This window comes from Cavia porcellus, unplaced genomic scaffold (assembly GCF_034190915.1).
Source record: "Cavia porcellus strain 051 isolate PalLab524CR breed Dunkin Hartley unplaced genomic scaffold, mCavPor4.1 scaffold_1, whole genome shotgun sequence".
NCBI classification, from domain to species: Eukaryota; Metazoa; Chordata; class Mammalia; order Rodentia; family Caviidae; genus Cavia; species Cavia porcellus.
The window spans coordinates 62,317,304-62,339,464 of record NW_026947484.1 but is presented as its reverse complement, the minus strand read 5'-3'; the positions used below and the strand labels follow the sequence as shown (position 1 = coordinate 62,339,464).

General features: G+C 42.8%; 1 protein-coding gene across 4 annotated transcripts in view; it reads right to left on the bottom strand.

Annotated features, from left to right (window-relative positions):
• The window catches only part of Rasef (RAS and EF-hand domain containing), a 72,081-nt gene that overhangs the window by 24,654 nt on the left and 25,266 nt on the right, over positions 1 to 22,161 (bottom strand). For 3 of the 4 annotated variants that reach the window (XR_010047726.1, XM_063249423.1, XM_063249450.1), the window contains exons 3-14: positions 21,738 to 21,828; positions 17,026 to 17,121; positions 14,686 to 14,763; positions 12,341 to 12,456; positions 10,342 to 10,410; positions 8,829 to 8,913; positions 7,856 to 7,944; positions 4,399 to 4,633; positions 4,012 to 4,149; positions 3,770 to 3,917; positions 2,433 to 2,514; positions 1,233 to 1,347 (exon numbers count right to left, since the gene is read on the bottom strand). Coding sequence is in view for 3 of the 4 variants with exons in the window: in XM_063249423.1 (XP_063105493.1) it covers positions 1,233 to 1,347; positions 2,433 to 2,514; positions 3,770 to 3,917; positions 4,012 to 4,149; positions 4,399 to 4,633; positions 7,856 to 7,944; positions 8,829 to 8,913; positions 10,342 to 10,410; positions 12,341 to 12,456; positions 14,686 to 14,763; positions 17,026 to 17,121; positions 21,738 to 21,828 (1,342 nt within the window). In the remaining variant the exon portion in view is untranslated. The remainder of the gene's footprint in view (positions 1 to 1,232; positions 1,348 to 2,432; positions 2,515 to 3,769; positions 3,918 to 4,011; positions 4,150 to 4,398; positions 4,634 to 7,855; positions 7,945 to 8,828; positions 8,914 to 10,341; positions 10,411 to 12,340; positions 12,457 to 14,685; positions 14,764 to 17,025; positions 17,122 to 21,737; positions 21,829 to 22,161) is intronic. The other variant, XM_063249434.1, reaches the window with a different exon arrangement.

The window sequence follows — 22,161 nt, the reverse complement described above, 5'->3', positions numbered from 1 at the left end:
AAGAGTACGTGTTTGAAGCAGAAACTCAAAATAGCTTTTTCATTTTTGAGGTCCTGGGGCTCAAATCCAGAGGCAGTACACTACGACTTTTGAGAAGACACCTCTCCAGCAGGAGGAACAGAACCCTGGGGTTCCTCTCTTTTTATCAAAGGCTTGGGAGGCACTAGTTCTACCCCAATCCAAAACACTACAGTGCCACATACTTCTGCCCCATGGGTTTCTCTTTGTAACACTTTGAACCTCCTTTCTCAGATGTTAGAGAGATGAAGTAACATGAGAAATTTTTAAAATAAAAGTATTTAAAATGTGATACAGTTTCATTGTATTTATAAAGATCTTTATATTTTGGTAATAAAGGACCTATTTATCATCACTGAAATCTTACTGTGAATGGTCATTTCATTTTCTCATTTCTCTTATTACATTAGTTAGAGAACGTTACCCCCAGAGTTACTTCCAGAGGCTACCTTGAGATCATCTGGGAATCCGTTGTGCCTAGCCACTACAGCACTTTGGGTCTGCTTAATATTGTCAAAAATACTCCTGTCTGAAAAGTCTTCCTGTCTGCTGGTTGACTTCTCAAGGCGGACTCTGCATCATGCTGTGAACTATACTTCTGTATGGATTTATCACAGCTGGTAGCACACTAAATGCGGTCATCTGATTTCCTGTATTTCAAACTGTTTTCCATGAAACCAAATGATATGAAAGCATCCTACTTAACCACAGCTGATAGCCCACGTGTTAAAAATGCCAACCACCATTGCAGAGGGATCAAGTAATGTATGGAGATCATGCGCCAAGACCAGAAGATGGCTGGGAAGACAGCTGTGTGGCATCTGGGCCTCAGCATGCGCTGGCCTCCAGGTGCTGCTCCACCCAGGCTGTGCTGCTGGCGCAGGGAAGCCCCTCCCACAGCTGACCACGCCCCACCAGGCCACCACCTGGTCCACAAGCCTGCCAGATTCCTGCACCTTCACTTTACTGCCTGAGGTCTGATCTTACCCAGGAGAACCCAGAAGCTACCCTTGGCTGTGACCTCAGCCTAGGCCCCTTGTGTGACTTCCAAGGATGAGCGCAGCTCTGCCTAGCACCACGAGAAGCACTGCTCCTGCTAATTCGCACCACTGGCTTCTAGTCATGTTCATGCCAACACAGAGCAGCAAGCAGCATTTTCCAAGGCAGTCAGCAGCCCCTCCGGGTCACCCCTGATTCTCGTTGCGCCTCCTCACCTCAATCATGTCTATCCATTCTCGCACGTTAAGAAAGCTTCTCTCGCAGGTGACATCGTACAGCAGCAGAACACCGCCTGCTTTTCTGAAGTAAGACTTGGCGATACTTCTGAATCTGGAAGGAGAACAGCATGCAGTCACTCGCCAGTTGGGTGCCACCTCATGCTGCAACCCCCCATGCTCACCTTTCTTCGCTGTATTCTGCCTCAGCTGAGAAGCCTCTGACAGCACACTACTGTGAAACAGCCCTCACCAAGGCCTCAGACGACCCAGTCAAGGAATGGGATAAAAATCTGGGTGACTTAGAAAAGCCAGTTGCTTTCTCCACCTAAACAGTCCCAAGCATGTCTACAAACCCCAAAACCACAGTGTAAGCATAACTTTAAACTACTTCAAGCTCAACAAGAAACTACCAGAACCCATGGGCAGCTCAGAAGAGGATTGGAGGAGATGCAGAAGAAGGGTCACTCAAAGATTTACCATGGACAGAAGAACATAGGCCGCCACCATGTGTCAGAGCTTTGCATCCACGAGTGAGGTCGCAGTGGGGCAGAGAACACCTCAGTGTGCACAAACCCTCACTCTACACCAACCGTGATACTTTTCATAGCCATTTTAACTAGGGCCATGTCAACCACAGATGTCTTTAAAATGTTGGAACTTCAGTCTGCTTGAGACCAGCAGCTCTCTGGAGGGAGGCATTTGTGTCTGTGCTTTCACCACTGAAGCTCAGCAGGCTAAACAGTGCCTGATACAGAGGGAGGCACCAATATTTACTGTCTGAACAACTGAGTAGATTCTGTGCCCCAAGGAGGTAGCAGGAGGTCTCATCCCTGGATGTGATTCTGCTGTGAGGTCGGTGTCTCTGCTCTTAAGCTGAGGGGAGCTGACAGGCTCTCCTTTCCAACATCTGCGGATGCACACTTCAGCAGCCCCTCAGCGTCACTGCTTCTAGGACTGCTCCTCACTAACTTTCTCTTGTCCGGAAAGTGCACCCTCTTCACCCCACCTTAACAGCAGCTTTTGACCCGCTTCTCACCATACACAAATGTGGAAAAAAGCAAGCATTTATGAGATTACAAAACAGTTTTGTGTGGTTACATGGCATGTTCATACTCTGAGTATAAAGAACACCAAGCATTACATAAGACTTGTCCTCATAAACCTAAGCAGAACCCAAAGAACTCTGTAAACACTTGCCTCTCCTGCCCTGCGGTATCCCAAAGCTGCAGAACAGTTTGCTCTCCATCTACAATGAGAGTTTTCATCTGGAAATCAACGCCTGAAAGAAACATGAAAGTAGAGAACATGATGTAAGCAATTCCATTAGCTTGTTACTTTCCAGTCATCTTGGACGAGAGAAAAGCCAATAACTCAAAGTCCAGTGCAGCAGCAAAGAATGAACACAGCCTTCAAGGAGAGTGACTTCCACATGCTCAGCAGGACTTAGCCCACACAGCTGTATGCAGCTGCAGTACGCGTAGCTCAGCAGACTTGGGGAAGGGAAGAGAAGGGAAGGCTAGCTCCTGTTTTCCAGATTAAGAGATGAAGTTAGTCATCTTTATGTGGGCATATGTGAGTATGCAGATAAGACTGTGTGTGTATATGTATAATGTATTTATGAAGGCATATGTGTGCACATTATGTGTTTATATATGTGTGTATGCTTAAGACATTGTCAATATATATATCCACATGTTTTTATGTACACAGATATATGCACAAGCATGTATGTGAAACACATAATGTGTATATATAAGTTTAAAAATGTCATACTCTCTAGCAACCAAACCAAATGCTGAAGCCTTAGGAATTAAGTAGATGTGAACGTAGGGAACTTCCAGCTTTCTTATCTTATCAGAGAACTATAAATTTACAAAGTTGATGATTGTGAAGAAGGAACCAATCTGTTGTAACATTTCTGATTATCAAAATAAGAAATCTTCACATGAAGAAAAACAGGTGATAAATTACCTATCTTCAATTCTTTTTATTTATTATTATGGAAATTGAGGAAATGAAGATATCTATTGCTTTGTGAGATGGGGAAAACAGGAGGGGACTATCTGGCTGATTTTGACCCCAGTGACAAATTGGCCATTGGTATTGTCACGTTATTTGAGAGTTCCATGGTCCCCCATGCAAAGCTGCACCTCTTTCCAAACCAGTTGTCCATGCCTTTCCACTGAGATGTCAGCTCCTCACAGGCTGGGATTTCCTGTGGGTTTTCTTCACTTGTCTCCTTACCTGTATAACAGTATCTGGCTCTAAGCAGGAATCAGGAAACACAGGCTAAATGAGTGACCTCAATGTGTCAGGATCTCGAGGTGCTTTGTCTGGTCTGACCAGCTAAGTGGATACCTCTCTCCTTTTTTAAGTTTTCCTGTGCAACCATTAGGCTGTTCTATAGACAAGGTATACACACACATCTACTGACAGAGAGAGAGAGATGTTTATCTGTGTACATAATCCCTAAAAAAAAGAATTTATGCTGAAGAAGGCCATCTTCCCCTTATCAACAGAAAAGAGAGCCATACCCAGAGTGGCACTTGTATCTCCTCGGAATTCATTCTTGCAAAGTCTCATGAGGAAGCTGGACTTCCCCACAGCAGCGTCCCCAGCAAGTACAATCTTGTACACCTTCTGTGCCCTAGGAGCTTTGAGATTCTCGCCCTCCTTGTCTTCCTGGGGGGAAAGCCACAACAGGTAGTCATGCCAGGGCCGGTTTGCTCCAGCCCCCAAAGTGAGCAGAGCCCATGGTGCTTTCAGAGCTGCCTACCTGAGATGAGAGAGCTGAGATGGGCCTCCTGGAGGAAGTGACAGCACTGCCTTTGCTGACACACCTGGGGGGTGTCCATGCTACCATGGAAGCCGTGCTTCCGTTACCATATGTTTCTTCATCCTTTATATCGGGAACCTGTTTTAAAAAATCAGCAGTCAAAAACACAGTCTCATTACACATATACTCAGGGATCCCAGAGAAGAAAACTATGCATCTGAATCTATAGTATGTGCTGTTGTGGAGCAGAGAAGCCTGTACGGCAAATCTGCAGCTAAAGCTTCACACCTGTGATCTCTACCAGAGATTCTCATGACAGTCACAAGTCAGACATGTGGAAGTCTTTGAGAAATGCAGGCCTCTGAGGTCAGTGGCTTCAGGGCTTACATCTGTGTCAGAAGCATCACCGCCAGAATTCTCCTGCACTCCACTCGAGCTCTGAAACTCCCTCTGGGGCTTAAACTCCATTTCTGAGTCATAATCATTGGAATCTCTCAGGGTGGACAAGCCACTGTCAAAGCAGCTCTCGGGCAAGCTGTCGACCTCATAGTTCATCCTCTGCATGGGATCACAGAGGGCCAGGGATTCACAGTCCTCATCCACATAGGAAGAGCGAGATGACCTGGGAAGGGAAAAGGAGACTGCTCTCAAGAACACACAGGTGACAGATAGGTATGGAGTCAAAAACACTGTGCTCACCTGGCAAGAACCACAGTGTATTCCAGAACTAAGCTTCAGGGGAAAAGGAAAGTTCACAGAGACAGCAGTTCATTCTATGCAGCAATATTACTCAAGTAAAACAGTGAATGCAGTTTGTTTGTTTTAAATCACCTTATTTCCTAACTCAAAAGAATACTCCAGCTATAAAGCAACCCCAAATTGTTTTAGTAAAAATGCCCATAGAACTTGGGAGCCTCTGCATTTCAATATGGTCAGACCACATTCTGAATAGTGTCTCTGTGCCTGGAGAACATTTCTATTTGAAAGAGATGCTGAGGAATGAATGGGGAGGGCATGTAAGGAGGTGAGGCTCAAACCCCTCAGACACCAAGAAAGATTCTGCATATTCAAGTCTTAATGATGCTTCTCCCCAAATGCTCAAAGAGTTGACATAGAAAAGAAGACTATACTGTGTTAGGCTGCACAGGACAAAGTGAGGGATAACTGGTCTGCCCTTCTGGTGTCGGCCACCATCAACATGGTAACAATGAGAGTGGATGAGCAAGGTGCACTACCCAAATGGTTTGAGCTAGGCTGAGTTTTCTGCTCCTCAGTGTCAACACAGCCTGGAGGTGCCCATGTACTCCATAGAGAGGGCACAGTGCCTAGAACTGCCCACTCCTACGGACCCTTCTGTTTGTGAAACCAAGAGTTTATGAGTAAAGGAGTTATTCACATAAAATAAGGAAATCCAAAGAAATCACATGCTTCTATTTTCCTTTTGCTTTTCTGTTTTAAGCTTACACTGAAATGACAGCAGCTATGACTTACTCAGCACCCACTATGGACCTGATTCTGCCCCATCACAACCTGTGCATACCTGACCCATGGAGAACAAAGAGGACATGCTTAAAAGAGAAAGAGTGATCTTAAGGCAAATCAGAGAAGACAAAAATGTTTCTGTGCCATTAGAAAATGTTTAAAATTAACTGAAAAGATGATTTAGCCATCATATTCTCATTCTTTCTCTCCCTCCTCCCTCCTCTATCTTTTCTCTACTGTTCACCCACTATAACGTACTGGGAACACAGACTTTGCACATGTGCATGTATGGATATAAACTTTTCTCTTATTTCAACATTTATTAAGTTCTTTTTTGAGACAGGGTCTCACTCCATAGTCTAGACTGGCCTTGAACTCAGTATGTAGCCCAAACTGGCCTAAAACTCACAGTGCTCATCCTGCCTCAGCCTCCTTAATGCTGGGACTGTGCGTGTGCACCACCCCACCCAGCCTGAAATTCTCCTTCTGAAACTAAATCCAAGTCAATCTGTAAGGAGCTTAAGAGAACCACTCTCATCATAATGTAGTACACAAAGTCCCACACTTCGGTTGCAGGTCTTCACTGTACACAGCCTCTTCTCCTAAACCTGTTTGTATTTTTCAGAAGGTACAAAGCAGAAGTGAGACAGTGATTTCAGGAATCACCTTGGATATATAGAGTCTATATGCAAATTAAACACAGGTTCAGATAAGATTTTTTCCAGCCCAATTTCAATATCTTTTTAAAATAAACCATTCTTTTCTGTCCTTATGATTTTCACTATAATTATGTAAAACTACAAAATAAGTTACATTTTTAGAGTTCTTAAAACAGACACAAAACCAAAAAAAATTATAAAATTAAGTAAAGCTTCTCAAACAATAAAATTCAACATGCAACATGCTTTCACTAAGGTTTATACATTAACGTAAAAAAAGAAAATAAAATGTTAGCCAACCATAGTGGTACAGGCCTATAATCCCAGCACTCGGGAGGCTGAGACAGGGTGACTACTGTAAGTTCAAGACCAGCCTATGCTACAGAGTGAACAAGGTCAACGTGAATTACCTAGCGAGACCCTGTCTCAAAACAAACAAACAAAAACATATATATATGATGTTAATTTCCCATATCATATTAACCCCTCCCCCAGAAGGAACACTGGTGAAGGACCTGCTAGGCTCTCATTCATGTTGAAATAAGGAGCACATGAAGCTACACCCCTCTCACTTGGAGGTGCTGGTGATCCAGGCCACCATCCATTTGCACACACTCTGCAGGAGCTCTTAGTCCAGTACTCGTGAGACTACTCCTGGAGGCTACACTTCCAACAATAAATCATGATGAAATTTCTGAAATAATTCTGCATTATTCCCCACTATTTCCCTAGAAGTGACCTTAAGTATTAGGTCAGAAAAAAAGGCATCACACTTACACATTTTTAAAAATCTGTATTTCTCAGTAACAGAGTGGTCAGCTGCCTAAAAAAATCAATAAGCTATTAAAAGCTTTTATTTAACAAATGAGTACCAGTAAAAAGATCTTATACCTGGATATTACTTTCTTAAAGTGATCACCAATAAACTTTGATAAAAGACCTTCCTGAATTGCAAACTTGGTCATTTGCTATCACCGGGAACATGAATCACAAAGCTGCAAGATATGGAACAGGAAAGCTTTAGCTCATGTCTTCACCTCCACTTTCAGACTCTGCCTGCTACAAAATCAGCTGCTTAGGAAACACTAGACATAGGAGTACACACACATGCACATATGCAATCAAGCTTTAACTGTTCATTCCTGGGTCTCAAGAATACCTCTCTATTTAGTGACAAAAGAAAGGAAGGAAGGAAGGAAGGAGGAAAGAAAGAAAGAAAAATTAGGGCTAACTTCTGGCATTTAGAATGTCTCTGTGATTTGTTCAAGGTAGTGGTAAATCATATTTACCTGCCAGATTTCTACTTTGGAAACTTCCTCTTCCACAACACAGCTCACATAATATTATGTTCACTTATTAAATACTAAAGCTCATGACAACAGTTCAAACAACATGCACCACCTGCACTGTAACATCATGAACCTCTCTTACAGAGTCTAAGAATCAGAGAAGGATCAGGGATGAGGTAACAGTAGGCATGTAAAAAACCAAATCACATCAGAAGGAAGTAAATCTGCCCTCTGAATCATTTGCACTTACAGTTTTCATCTGGTTTACATTTTATGACTTCTAAAGTAAGATCATAGAAAATATAAACTAGTGTCCAAAATATGTTCCATTATTTTAACTTGCTCACGGAAATTCACCTTCCTCTTAACTTTGATCTAGGACTCCAGTTAACAAATGATTAGGTATGAACATACCTGTCACAACCCAGAGGCTGACGAGAATGACCACTCAATTTTGGACTGCTTCTAGAAATTGTGTTCCCTGGTGATATGTTATTTATGCGCTGTAATACATAAGTGATTAATAATACTCAGTGTAAAATTTTATACACATACATTATATATTAAATTTTTAATATAACCAAAACTTTGGCCCCCAAATATGAGCATGAAAAATCAACTGAAAAACCATAGCAAAGATAACTGACACAGTTCTTTCTTATTACTGGATATTAAGTCTAAACATGACCCATATTCTATAAAGACAGACTCTGGTTCTGGTAAATCAAACATCAAATTCCGTGGATCTCTCTTCTGAATTCATAATTTGACTCAACGAGTAACTCTTCCATGTCCAAAATGTCACTGGAATCCTGTACTTGAAGCTGAGCCAAGAAAGGCACCGAGCAGCTTCACGTGAAATGCAGTCTTAGGGAGGCCTGCACAGCTCCACAGGGGCCTCACTGATGACCACAGTACAAAGGAGAGCAAAGCCTTCACTCTGACACTCTCACTGTCCTAGTGCATGCTCTAGCACACGTGCATCTACACTCAACTCTAGCCAGAGCACTCCCCCTCCGTCAAGGGCCAGTATTCTGTTCTTACCACATGCAGTTTCCCACCTCTTCTTGTACCACGTGATCCATCTGTCCGGTTCATTACCCATCACCTCCCCGGTAGTAAGATCACTCCTTACACAACTTGCTCATTTCCCAGAATGTCTGAGTTAAGAGCTGATTAATAGTAAGGCGGAGGACGCCTTGATTCTGCACATGGGTCGCACGTTTTTAATTTGAAAACCTTGTCCCTTTCCATTTTATGGAAGGAGTTCCTCGTGTTTATAAGATGCACATGAAGTTCTCCTCTAAGACACTACACAAGCTTCATCCCTTTCAAAACACGCCATCCTCCGAAGGTGCACAGCGCGCTGTAAAGTGACACGACGTACCAAGGACCTGCTGAGCTTGCTGTAGCTGTTCTCCAGGGCGCTCCTCAGCCCGTCGTTGCTGTCGTGCAGCTTTCGGTTAGCTGATCTGTACGTAAGAAAAGAGATGGGTGTATAAGGACACTAGAGGGAGGGCCCGTATAGCACTGCCTTTTCCGACAGTGATGTTCACAATGTAGGTTTATTTACCACATTCTGTAATTTTCTCCCTCTTCCTTTCAAACCTCAGAAACTGAGATCATGATTTATTACTCCAAGCACAACAGGACTGATTAGCTGCCTCTCCTTAAAGGTCTCGGTGTCTCAGGAAAGCATTACTATGCTGTGGAACTCACACTCCTCTTGTGTGCTTCTCCCAGTTGGGGAGGTTTCATGCACATGCCCGAACCTCACTGGGCACTGCATACCCCTGGCCAGACACGTTTGTAGTGCATGGCATCATGTTTGGGCCTCCTGGCTCCTCCTGCATCATGCTCTCAGCCTAGGAGGATTGTTGATCTCAGCAGAGCTGGTTTCCAGTTCCAGCTCAGACACTGACTTCCCCACAACTTCATAAAAGTCATTTCACAGCAGAGAGAGCTGCTGGCTCTGGGCCACATGACCACATGACCTCTCAGAGCTCAGCTCAACTGTGCTTCTCCAGGAACACTTCCTTGACCTCAGTAGGCCAAGCCTCCCCTCAGGGGACATGCGGCTTCCCTCTGCCAAATCTCTCTTGCCCTGCATCTTGTATTTCCTTCTATACTACTTGACAGGGCCTCAGTTGTGCCCCCAGAACAGCCCTACAAGAAGAGAGACTTCTTCTCCTACTCGCCACTTCACCCTCCACTTCCAGCACACCTGACCTGCAAAAGGCACCAACTGAAAAGTCCACTGAGTGGAAAGGAATGAATTAATAAGGTTGTTGTAATAAATGGGAGCAATAACTGCATAGGTAAGACTTACTAAAATGCTGCAAAAAGATTTGTCAAGCCTGATCTTAATTCATTTGGTGAATTGAGAACAGAAGAAAATGCTGTGTGGGTGGGAAAGGAAGAAAGCGGGAGAGAGGCTGATCCGTGTGGGAGACCCTCGCAGGCTGAAAATAAGAGAGCTGACAGTCCAAGTGTGGTATCTCTCGGCGGACCTAAGAACATAATCACCTCTGACCGAGAAAGACGGCAAAGCCATAGTGAGGCCAACACAAAAGGCCTGAGACATTCCCAGGCTCCGGAGCTGCAAGGCAAACCAAGGGTCGGGGATGCTACTCTGCACAGAGGCATGAAAAGGGCCTGCTGAACACACTCCTGACTTGCAAGGACTGTGAAGAACTAAATCTAGCTCTTGCATTTGAATGACAAATTTAGGGTCAGTCTCATCAGAAGGCTCTGTCAGTGGATGTATGAATGTACCACAGCAAGCAGAACACATACAGCTGCAAACCCAGTCATGTGTGAGCACCGCAGGTGGCGCGTGTGTCCTATTAACAAAGCACAAGTCAAATGTAAATGTACCTAGTGTCTTATATAAAACTTACTGGAGTATCTCAATTTGCCTCTCGAGACTGTTCTGAACTTCCGTGTATTCTTGGATTATTTCCAGATCCCTGTAAAATTATACGTACGTTCAAGTGAGAATTAGGTGTCAAGTCCTGCTTACCTACACTTATCTTCCCAGGGCCTTTTTCACCTCCCCAAAAGCAAGCGCCTTGACCTTGTCTCTTCCCGCTCCATCACTCTGTCCCTGTGGCATCGGCTGGAGGACTCACACTCCACTTCCTGTAAGCTCAGCCCACACTAGCAAGGTGGTGCTTCCTCCTCCCTTGACTCCTGTGACCTGGTTCTGTTCCTCACTGGGACAGACTCCATCTGCTGGAGTCCCCCCTCCCTCACAGTCAGGGAAGGGACCTTCTCTTCCCCCTGACGCCTTAAGGACTCTCACTGCCACCTGTCTTTCGGTTCTTGCGGTTCTTGCGCTGTCTTCTTTCTCGGCCTCCTCCCTGCTGCTCTCTCTCCCCTACTCACCTTAAACTAGAGAGGAAGCCACCAGCCCAGCTTCTAGCTCATAGGAAAGACAGGCTCCGCCCTCCTTTTGCCGCATGGCAGAAGCCCTGGCTTCTTCCTCAAACTGTGCCCTCTGAATGCGTGTGCTGCACCTCTGGCCTCTCTCGGCCCCAGGCTGAGCAGACAAACCCATCACCAGCTTTCAAATCCTCTTAGGTTGTAACATTCTATGCATAAAACCCTGTCCATTTGCTCCCTGAATAGTAAAGCCTAAGGCTTCCCAACTGTCTATAGAAATTTACGTTTGTTAGTGAAAAATTCTGGGCCCCTGCAGTTCAGCCTGAATAGCTTTTAAATTTTTTTAACTTTTTTGCTTTTCCATTCACAGTATCTCCTGTTGTCCAAGGGTCCAGCTACCTCTCCCAAGGCAGAGTTATCTTTCCATGTGTTCTTTCGTCCCTGCTTCTGTTACTGCCCCATCTGGGACATCCCTGAGACTCTCTTCCTATCTGTAACATGCAAACCACGAAGATCTCAGTCTGACGGGGAATTCTGTGCACTGCAGGAGAAAACACCAGTCAAGCACTGAGGACAGTGCCCTGTAGGCCTAGTGCCAGTCTCCACTACCAAAGTGGCTGTCACTGCCTCTGCATCCCTGACCAATGCGAGCCCATCCCGCTGCCTACATCCACCATGGGTTTCTCTCTAGCAAGACTGAGTGGAAAGAAAAACTTGTGTGACTATGTGACAATGGGCCCAACCCCATCCCTGCTGTGGTGTCCGTCCTGACACTGCTCAGCTCTTACCTTATTTAAATCTATCCTTTCTGTTGTGTTCCCTTCAAAAAAGTTTGAGCTCTCCAAGAGCAGACTACATCTTTCCTTTTTATTTTGTATACTCCAAATTCAGAACTCCATATCTTGCTTAGTTATCTGTATACAATATACTTAATGTTTGTTTTCCAATAAAAACCCTGATTCTGATCAAACTTTACAAACAACAAAAAAAACCTTGTATTTTCCTCAAGGTAAAACTGCAAAGGTTATAATTTTTCAAGTTACAGTTATTCCTCCACAAATATTCATGATATGTCTATAAATACATGTCTCTGTTAGGTTTTATATTTTTAACACCATACTCTAAAATGTAAGTATCAAAAACTTAAGCAGCTCATTTAAGAGATCTACTCTTCTAGCTTTTACGTTTTAGGCCAAGATTCCTAAATGCACAGCACTGTAATAGCATGTATGATTCACAATTTAGTTTTATTCTTCCTGCTCCCCGTTAATCCAGCCATTTATTAAGCCCTACACTCTTCTAAGCAGATATTAAACCAGAAAGTCTGTTTTTAAAAAATTAAAAACATACACACACACAGAAACCCTGAGGAAATCTAACACTGAAGGCACAACTTTAAGTTAGCAAAGTTAAGGAATAACTTAGCCTTTATTATTGTACTGGTAAGCTTCATTCCCATAATTAGCTAAATAAATATTCCACTCAAACTCAAAAATAAAATGCAACGTTTCATACCTTTCAGAATTCAGACTCTGGTCAGCATAGTCACTTTTTAGAGCATCGAGTTCGCTCTGAAGAAAGGCTATGGTTGTCTGTGCCTCCAGCAGCTCTTTCTTAACTTTCTGATTTTCCTAGCAAAAAGGAAGAGAGCAGGCATGAGATTCAGTTTCTTGCTCCTGGGAGAAAGAAAGCAAAGTGCGGTGGGACTGTCACGCATGTCACTGCGGACTTTCCCCTGCTTTTCCACATCTTTCTGTTTAAGGAACTAATAATCATCTGTCCAAGTTATTTGCCTCTAAAATCTAAATCTTCAGAGCTGCTGCTCTTCAGCGTTTTAGCACTGGACATTTGTCACTGGTCTACAGTAGTCAGGTTGGCCAAGCTGTACTCCAGGATGTCGCTGGCAGAGTGCATCAGACCCTGGAGCACCTCATCACCTCCCAAGGCAGTGAGATTCTCCAGCTCCAGCACAACGCACTGGCATGGTCACAGTGCATGCTGGCGCCTTCCATTTTTAAGCTGTATGCTTAAAAATAAACCAGTATGGGCTAGGAAATGTCTATACTGTGACTTTTAAACAATTGCTGGAGGCCTCTAGTCCAAGGTAGTGTACCAAGGACGCAAACTAGGCTTCCGTCCCTTGTGAAAGTCCACTAAATAGCAAGGGAATGATCAGAACCACTGAAAGGAACGAAAGCGATGTAGACATACTCCTGGGAGGCAGAGACAGCACGGAAGGGCGCTACCAAAAGGAGAGCAGTGGAAAGGCAGTTGGTGGGCTTGGATATAATCTGTGTGTGCCTGTCTGTCTGTCTGTCTGCCCCATTCCTGTGCCAACTCCTGTGCGTGAAGGTGCAGGCTCTTTAACAGGCAGGGCTAACACAGAGCCCTGAATGAACTGCCCCAGAGGACCAGGAAAGCTTGTTTACCTAGACCAGTGGTGGTGAACCTATGACGCGTGTTACTGTGTTTTTCTTTTAAGACAAAAGACGTTAATCTGTGGATAATTTTTCACAAACTAAACCTCAGAATTCAAGTTTAATGATGGTGTTAGTATACTTAAGGGTTTAGGGCTACAGTTTGCCTCTTGATCTCTAAAGGAATCACATCACTTCTCTAGACAAACTCAATAAATTGAGAGGAAGGAAAATGACATACTCAAATATTCAAAAGTGGAAAAAATGTACCCTTCTTTCTGCAGAATTTTCTTGAGGATGTACAATAGTAAAATAAGTAAATTCCAGAAGGAAGAAAATTGTACCATGCAAAATGCTGCAATCCAGTGAAGGACCCAATGAAAACAAATGCTAGTATGATACATGGGTAGGAAGCAAGCTTAATAAACAATCAGCTCAATAAAAAATGAAATTTCATGAGCTCCAAAGTTAACGTCATTAAGGGGAAATTAACCTCCATGCATTTCAAAGCCTAGAAAAGGGAATCTCAGCATTCTGGAGGTGGGGCAGGAGGATTGCAAGCTGGAGCCCGATGTGGGCAATTTAGCACTTTAGGAGACCCCACCTCAAAATAAAAACAAAAAAGTCTGGGATACAGCTTAGAGCAAAGCCTGGGCTCATTTTGAGTACTGAAAAGAAGTTTGAAGGTACCAGAGATATAAAAAGGGTTAGCAGGGTTTCTTTCAACAAGAACTCAGCCAGTAGATTAAAAAAAAAAAAAAAGCCATGAAAGTCATGACCCGATATGAAGCCAAGTAAGACCTGGCATGATTCAGAACTGGTGGCGGTGAAGGGGCCCACTTGACCGTGAAGCTGCATGCCCTGTCTACAGAGTGGTATGAGAGGGTAAGACCTGGAGAAATTGAATGCAGCCCCAGGTCACCCCCTGGCTCTGCAGAGAAAATATTCAAATGTGTAATAAAGTCATTTAACTGCTTTGTAATAAAGTCTTTAACTGCAAAGCAGTCTTTTAACTGCTTTCCTGTTTAGAAGTTAACCTAAAATCAAACTAACAAAACTTCATAATGATAACACATTAATCACATTAGCTGCAATAGAAAAAGATGAAGTCAGCAGAAGATGGAGGGATCAGAAAGAGGGTTCCCAGGGTGGACAGGACCACGACGTCCCCCACAGAGTCAAGGGCAGACGGTCATGGGGCAGAGGGCAGGCTAACCACACTAGGTGGAGTTCAAGCACCATGTCTTTGTCTGAAACTGAAATAAAACCACTCACAATAGGATGCAATTTGCTGAGGCAAATGCCTCACACAGAATACCTTTGTTTCAGCTACAGGGTCAGTTTCTCTTTAAACTTCATTCCCGGAACGCTGAACTACCAGCATGAATAGGATTCTGTTGTGTAATGAGAAATGTATTTCTGAAAGTGAAAGGTGATTCTTACCAATGATAAATCATAAATTTGTTTTTTTAATGCTGCTACATCTTCTTTTTTACTTATGTGCTTTGATTGTTCTTCAAGCTGAAAGAACAAATAAAAGTTGTACATTAACACATCCATTTTGAACTGCTCTGGTAAAGTGCAAGAATTTCCTTGAGTATAAATATAAAAATTCTAGACAGCTCCAACTTTCAACATTGCAGGACTTTATAATTTATTAAACAACATGAAATCCATAAAGATTTGAAAATGTTTTAAATAATTTAAACATTTGAAAGAAATCCTGCTATCTAAAGAACTTTCTTGAAAACATAAAATCCCTTTCTGGAAACCATTCAGCTATGAAGTACATACATACATCCGGACACACAAATTCTCTTAAAGTCTTGGCCCTGAACACTTTCCATTCTGCACTGTAGCGGCCCAACAGTGTCTTACCTCTGCCTGATAGATTTAAGAACAGAGGAGGGAGCAGACCCACTTATGTTTTCATCGTGGTAAGTTAAAGAAGTACTCCATTAAGTAACTGAAACCAATAAAATCTAAGCATGACGTGAAGCCAGAGACTCACATACATGCAATTACATGAGTGCATACATGCACTCTGCCTGTGGATGCCTCATCCGTATCACCACATTACAGTGGTCCAGGAGCACCAACAGGGGCAGCAGACGGTCCTTCCTACAAGGAGCTTACAACCCCCGGAAGTGCGGTGGCCACACACTGCTCAAGGTGCTGTGCACATTTCATCAGGTCTGAGGGTTTCGGCTCTGGACTTCACCTTGCCATACGGAATTGATGGAATTGCATCATGACTGCCAAGTGGCTGACCAACCAAGTAAGAGAAGCCATTCACAGTAAGATGCAGTCTGACGTCACAGAAAGAAGAATTATGGGGGAATAAATAAGTTATTCAGAAACACTGATATAAATTAATGGAAATCAGAACAGCTGTAAGCTTTTCTATGATTTCATTATCATCTTTAATGTAATCTTATAAATCATATTGTTTGATGCAAAAACCGTGTCATGTGAGCAAGAAGTCTCCATGAGTGAGAAACCACAAGCACTGTAGTACAACTCCATCGGTTATTAGTTGTGTGACTCTGAACAAGTTATTGGCTTCCTGGAACTCAGTCCATATATGTAGAAGTAGGATATGTACACCTTCTTCAGAAAAGTTTGTATCAGTATTTTTTAAAATTATGAACAAGAACTTAATAAACTGTGAATTCAGTAAAATTATAATTATTATGGTTAATTAGGACAATTCATTTTTAACTCCATTTTATGGGTAAGAAACCAAGGATCAAAGCCAGGCATACTAGTGCATGCCTCCCATAATCCCAGCACTCTGGGAGGCTGAGGCAGGAGGATCACTGTGAGTTTGAGACCAGTCTGGGCTACAAAGTGAGCTCAAAGGCAGCCTGAACTGCATAGCAAGTTCAAAAAAAACGACAAAAAAAAGGAATTAAGGATCACAAAAATGAAACAAATTGTTGCAGGTATTCCAGGACAAAGTGGAACAATGACTCAGGCTTCAGCCCTCCTGATTGTGGCCTCGCTATCCAGGTTCCAGCAGCAGCCGGGTCACAGCACACTTCCTGCCAACATGGACCAGCTTGTTACAGAGGTGACTGCCTACCTCAAACATCACTTCCCAGTTCTGCACTCGGGGATGTCAACTTAACAGCTGCAAATCAGTAACGGTACAGGGATCCACACCACCGAAGTGGTAAATGCTATGCGAACCTCTCCTGCTCTTCCGCCTTCCCCCAGAGCCACTTGTTAATATCCACCAGTACATCACTCAGTGCCAAGGACCTGGCTCTTTAGAACTGAACCAAGACAAAGCCAAAACCCAATCATACTTCTGCTCATATTTCAGCAAGTTCTTGCTTGAGTTTTGCTCACTGGGATCCCCTGCATCTGGAACTTTCTACTTAGAAAAGCAATATTCATTTCATTTAAAAAAATATTCACTACTTCTGACCTTGAAGTAAGTTAGGGGGGAGATGTAGAGGTATGTGACAAAGGACACTCTGCCATGTCTCTACAGCAAAGAGCAGAAGCCGCTGGACACAGGGCACCTGAGGCACCTGGCTGGTGACAACTGAGGGAAGCAAAGTAGGGTCTGAAGGACAAGTGTTCAGGGATCCGAAATATTTATTAGCTGTATGAGAAACACAGGTGATCTTGGAAACTGAAGAGGAACTCAGAGTGTCTGCTCAAGGAGTAGATTGGTTTGAAATCTGCCACTTCAGTATGATTCTAGATGTTTTCAGCTTAATTGCTTAGACACAAGATCCTGAGACTGCTCCTCAAAGTTGGGCACATACTTACCATTCTGAGTTTTTTAATTGTCACTTGTAGATCTCCCACTTCTGTTTCATACTGATGTCTGAGGTTACAGAGGGCTTCTTCAGCTTTACGTTTTTCCTAAAAGACAAAAAAAATAGACTTTGTTGGTTTAAATAGGTTTGGCCTATTAAATGGCCTTAGAGGCCTATAGACAAGAAGCATTTTGCAACACTTCTCCAAATGTTAACTTTCTTTAAGAAGCTGTCTTAGAGTCATTCAGCTCTACAGGTGAGGAGGTGAGAGCCGCTCAGTGGATGGAAACGGTGGCAGCCTTCTCTGCATTAATAACCACTCGGACACAAGTATCTTCCCTGGATCCATGGCCAAAACAACTTGTACGATTTAAAAATATGTCACTCAGAGCCCAATTAAGGACATCACCATCAGCCTATTCCATTTCTAACCTGCAGAGGGAGACAGATGCAGGATTTCAGGTGGGACTGACTCACTACTACAGTCAGGTAGATAGGAAATGGTGGTAGTTCAGATCGACTCTTTCCAAGCAAACAGAAATGAAGGAAAGAAACACTTCTCTAGCCATTTCATGAGACCCAGCATTAGCCTGACACTAAAGTCAAAAACATTAAAAGGAAACTGCAGTCTCCCATAATCACAGATAAAAATACAGTAGCTAAGACTTGGCAGAATGAATCCAACAATAAATGAAAAGAATAATACATTATAACTATCTGAGTTTATTTCCAGCATGGAAACTCATTTTAATATTCTAAAATCAAATCTATATAATTTGCCACATTAATCTTCTAAATAAGAAAGAAATATTACAATTTCAATAGACACACAAAAAGCATTTGACAAAATACAACATCCTTCCCCAAAAAAGTTAGGGAACGAGTACCAGAAAGGGTCCTCTCAGTGTGAGCCAGAGCTTCTATACACAGCACACTGTTAACATTGTACTCAACACTGAATGACTGCAGGAATAACTGCTTTCACTTCTTTTATTCTTGCCAACACAGTATGGCAAGAAAAATAAAAAGTATTATCAAGATCTTAAAAAAATGAAACTGTCTTTAAGAGATTACATTATCACCCTAAAAATCTGATGAAATCTACCAAAACCTAAGCATAAACAATGTAGGCAACACTACAGAAAAAAAGCTACACACAAAAATCAAATACATTTCTAAATGTTTATAAAGAACAATTGGAAATTAAAAGTTTGAAAAGTTTTCCAGGGAAAACTAATAGGTGAAAATGATCAATATGTTATATGCATGCACCAACAGGCCAAAATTAAACCCACTATTTTAAATAATTAATATGCACTAATAAAAAATAACATTTCCACTTGCATCATAAATGATATGCTAGGAATAAGTTTGAGAAAAGATGAATATCGGCAGGTTAAAAGTTGTAAGATTGCTGAAAGTAAGGAGGACCTAAGTAAAGTGAGATAAAAACCTAAGCATAGAATATTCGATATTATTATGATGAGAATTCTCCCCACAGCTATGGATGCAAAGACCTAAAATCAAACTCCCAGAAGACTTGTTTTTGGTTTGTTTGTTTTTTCTTTAGAAAATGACAAGGCAATTTAACATAAATTAAAGAACTTAAAATAATCAAAACAATCTTGGAAAAAGAATAAAGTGAAGATGAATACCACTTGATTTTGAGACTTTTAATAAAGTAACAAATATTAATATCCATATAAAGACAGACAAATCAATCCACAAAACAGAAAACAGAGCCTGGAAATAAACCTACACAATACACTAGATTCATTTTAGACAAAATTCAAGGTAGTTCAGTGGAGAATAATCTGCAACAACAGCTGCTGGAACAATTGGATGTTCACATTAAAAAAAAAAAAAGGACCACTAACTTATACTTTATTTTTTTTGTCTTTTTTTGAGACAGGGTCTCTATGCAGTTCAGGCTGGCCTTGAGCTCACTTTGTAGCCCAGGCTGGTCTCGAACTCGCAATGATACTCTTGCCTCAGCCTCCCAAGTGCTGGGAATACAGGCATGAGCCACCATGCCTGGCCACTAACTCATACTTTATACCATATATAAGACATTAAACAGATCTTATATGAAAAACCTAATATAATAAAACTTACGAAAAATTATGCATTAGTCAAAAAATTTTTTTTTGGTACCAGAGATCAAACTCACGACCTCACGACCTTGCACTTGCCAGGCAGGTGCTTTGCCACTGAATTATATACCAGGCCCTAGTCAAAAATTTTTAAATAAAACACTAGAAGCATGATTCAGGAAGGGAAAAAATTGGAAATATGGATTTTATCAAAATTAAAATTTTCTACTCTATAAAAGATGAGGTTAGCAGAATGAAAAAACAAGTCACAATTTGGGTAAAAACATTTTTTATATATCAGTATTTCATAATTTTTCTGTTCAGAATATATAAAACTCAAAACTCAGTAATAACAAAACAATCAGATTTTTAAAATCAGCAAAATCTTTTAACAGGCACCTGACTGAAGGAGATAGAATAAAACAAATAAACAGATGCAAACATCCCCAGCAGCATTAGTCAGCAGGGGAATGTGAGGGAAACAGCAAGATTCCTCTGCCCCCCACGAATGCTGACAGAGGGAAGGGCACGCAAGGCTGCGTAAGCACAACCAGCCTGGATGTCAGGACAGTGGAGTCTGATGAAAGCAAACACAGACGGCCAGACTTTCCATTCCAGGAATTTACTTTAGAGAAATAAAAACATGCCTATCTAAATTCTTGTACAGGAATACGCACAGAACTTTAAGTTGCAACAGCCAGTAACTGGAAATAACTCAAAGGACCTTAACAGATGGATAGATAAAGAAACTGAAGTGTGTTTATGCAACAGAATACTACTCTGCTACATGAAAGTATGAGCATTAATACATAAGCTCAAATGGTAGTTACCTAGAATAGAGGAAGCCAGACAGATGAAAAATAGTATCTACTGCAAGATTTCATTTAGCTGTAATTCTGAAAACTTTAAAAGAATCTATAATGACAAAAAAAAAAAAAACAGCAGTTGCCTAGGAAACAGACAACAAAAGCAAGCTTTAATGAAAGTCCTGAAGAAACTTTCCAGGTGGAAGCACCCGTGGCCTTGTCCGGGAAGACGCTTTCACGGTGTGTACCTACCCCCGAACACAGGAAAGGTCAGCAAGGATTCAGGATGTGAAAAGCAGAGGGCGACACCCTCGGTGCGGGTGACAGCTGGAGCAAGAGCAGGGCTGTGAGCCTGGAGCCTGGGGAGCTGGGCGAGCCCTGGTGCTGAGGGAGGGTGGAGAAGACCCTTGCAAGTCCTCAGGTCACCACGCTGCCACTCAGAAGGCTCTGCGGTGGATGCAGACACAGGAAGAGCTGGAAAAGAGGAGCCCTCCCAGGGCCAAGACTGCTCGGCAGGCAGCAGGCTCCGCCACCATGCTCAGGTTCAGAGCCCAGGGGCAGGTGGCACAGGGCTGGTCACCGGGGCCAGCACTGGAGGCAGAGAAAGGAAGCTGTGCTTGCCAGGGATTTCTCTACCCTGGACCAAAGCAGGAAACCAGTGACAAGGCTGAAGTTACCAAAGCATGAAGCTGTAACAAGTGAATACCATGGAAATGCACATACCACCAACAACTAGGGTGGGACACTTCGGGAGAGCCATGTGATTTAAAGGCAAAATGACACCTGGGAGGCTCAGGGATTTACATCAGCGGAACAAGTGAGTTTGATCCCCAGTACCAAACAGAAAACCAAACACCTGGTTAGAGTTTGATGAATGAATGAGTGCACGTTTTAAATAGAATGGGTGAAAAGAAAAAAAAGACATGGGAAAGGCCATTTTATTCTTTCTGAACTCTAATAAGGAAATTGCTAGCAGAACAGGCTGTCCATTGTTCTAATGCTTAGCCAAGAACTCGGAACTATTTCCTCAATGGAGTATGACGTCCCAAGAGTTATTACACTTCATGCTGAGGGACAGGACAGCAGAGAGACTGGGATACACACAGGACACAGACACTGAAGAGCCCCGAAGAAACCGGGGGGAGACTGAACCCAGAGACCAGCGGGGAGTGACAGCGCTGTGTGCCCGCCTGCTCGTGGGCACTGCTCCAGGCTCATCTACTGACCACTGTGCTAAGCCTCACTAACACCACTGGGCAGGTGTTACCCCAGCTTAAAGTTGGATCAAGGAGGTATGTCTATTCTGTTTTCAGTAAACATTGTCCAAATATATTTCATAAGGAGAAAAAAAATTTTTCAGTGGAAATCACCAAAGGTAGCATACAACTTTTAGCTTGAAGAATACCTATAATAATAATAATTTTCTATTATGAAGTACCTTACACAGAGAGATAGATTTTAATTTCACTGCAGTCTAGATTCAAAGCTGGCAGAGGACTCGGCAGTGAGACAGGCTATAGAGACCAGAGCACCTCTGTACCCCGACTCGCAGGTCACTTCTTCAAAGAGGCCTCAGCCCTGCTGAGCAGACTCCCGTCCTGCTCACTGCCTGTCACAGAGCTTCTTCATGGCACTTGTCATGATCTGAAGACCACCTGCCACTTCTATCTACGTGGACATAATCTCTGCCTCTCCCTTTGCCTTTCCCGAGAAGCACTGCTGCTGACAGCCCTTCTGCGAGGCGCCCCGTGGAGACCTTAGTGTGCTGCACCCATGCCCCCACGAGGCTTTGCTGCTGTACCCACGCTGACCCAGAAACTCACTTCTTTCCGGGTCTTGTGTTCTGCAGCCTGAATCCTCTGATCCATCTCCTCTTCCAACTCGCTCAGCTGCATGGCTGTCTGGTTCTGAGCTCTGAAATGTGAAGGGAGGCAGACATTTCATTATGCACCTGGACCAGAAACAGAAGAGAAACTTCACCCATGTCTCTTCTGAGCCCTGTACCTTACAAATGAGGGAAACACACCATTCCTTATAAATATCTCTTGCCTCTTCCATGTAAGATTGGTAATTTAACCACTGGCTGTAAACACTAAAAATAGATGTATAAATGAAATAAACTATATAGAGTGATAGTAAATTAGACTGTGGCAAAGAATAGTTACAATTACCAAATAACTGGGAGATTCTCAAATTCCAAAACTCTCATTTGCTATCATAACTGAGTTACTGATCTGGACCAAAGAA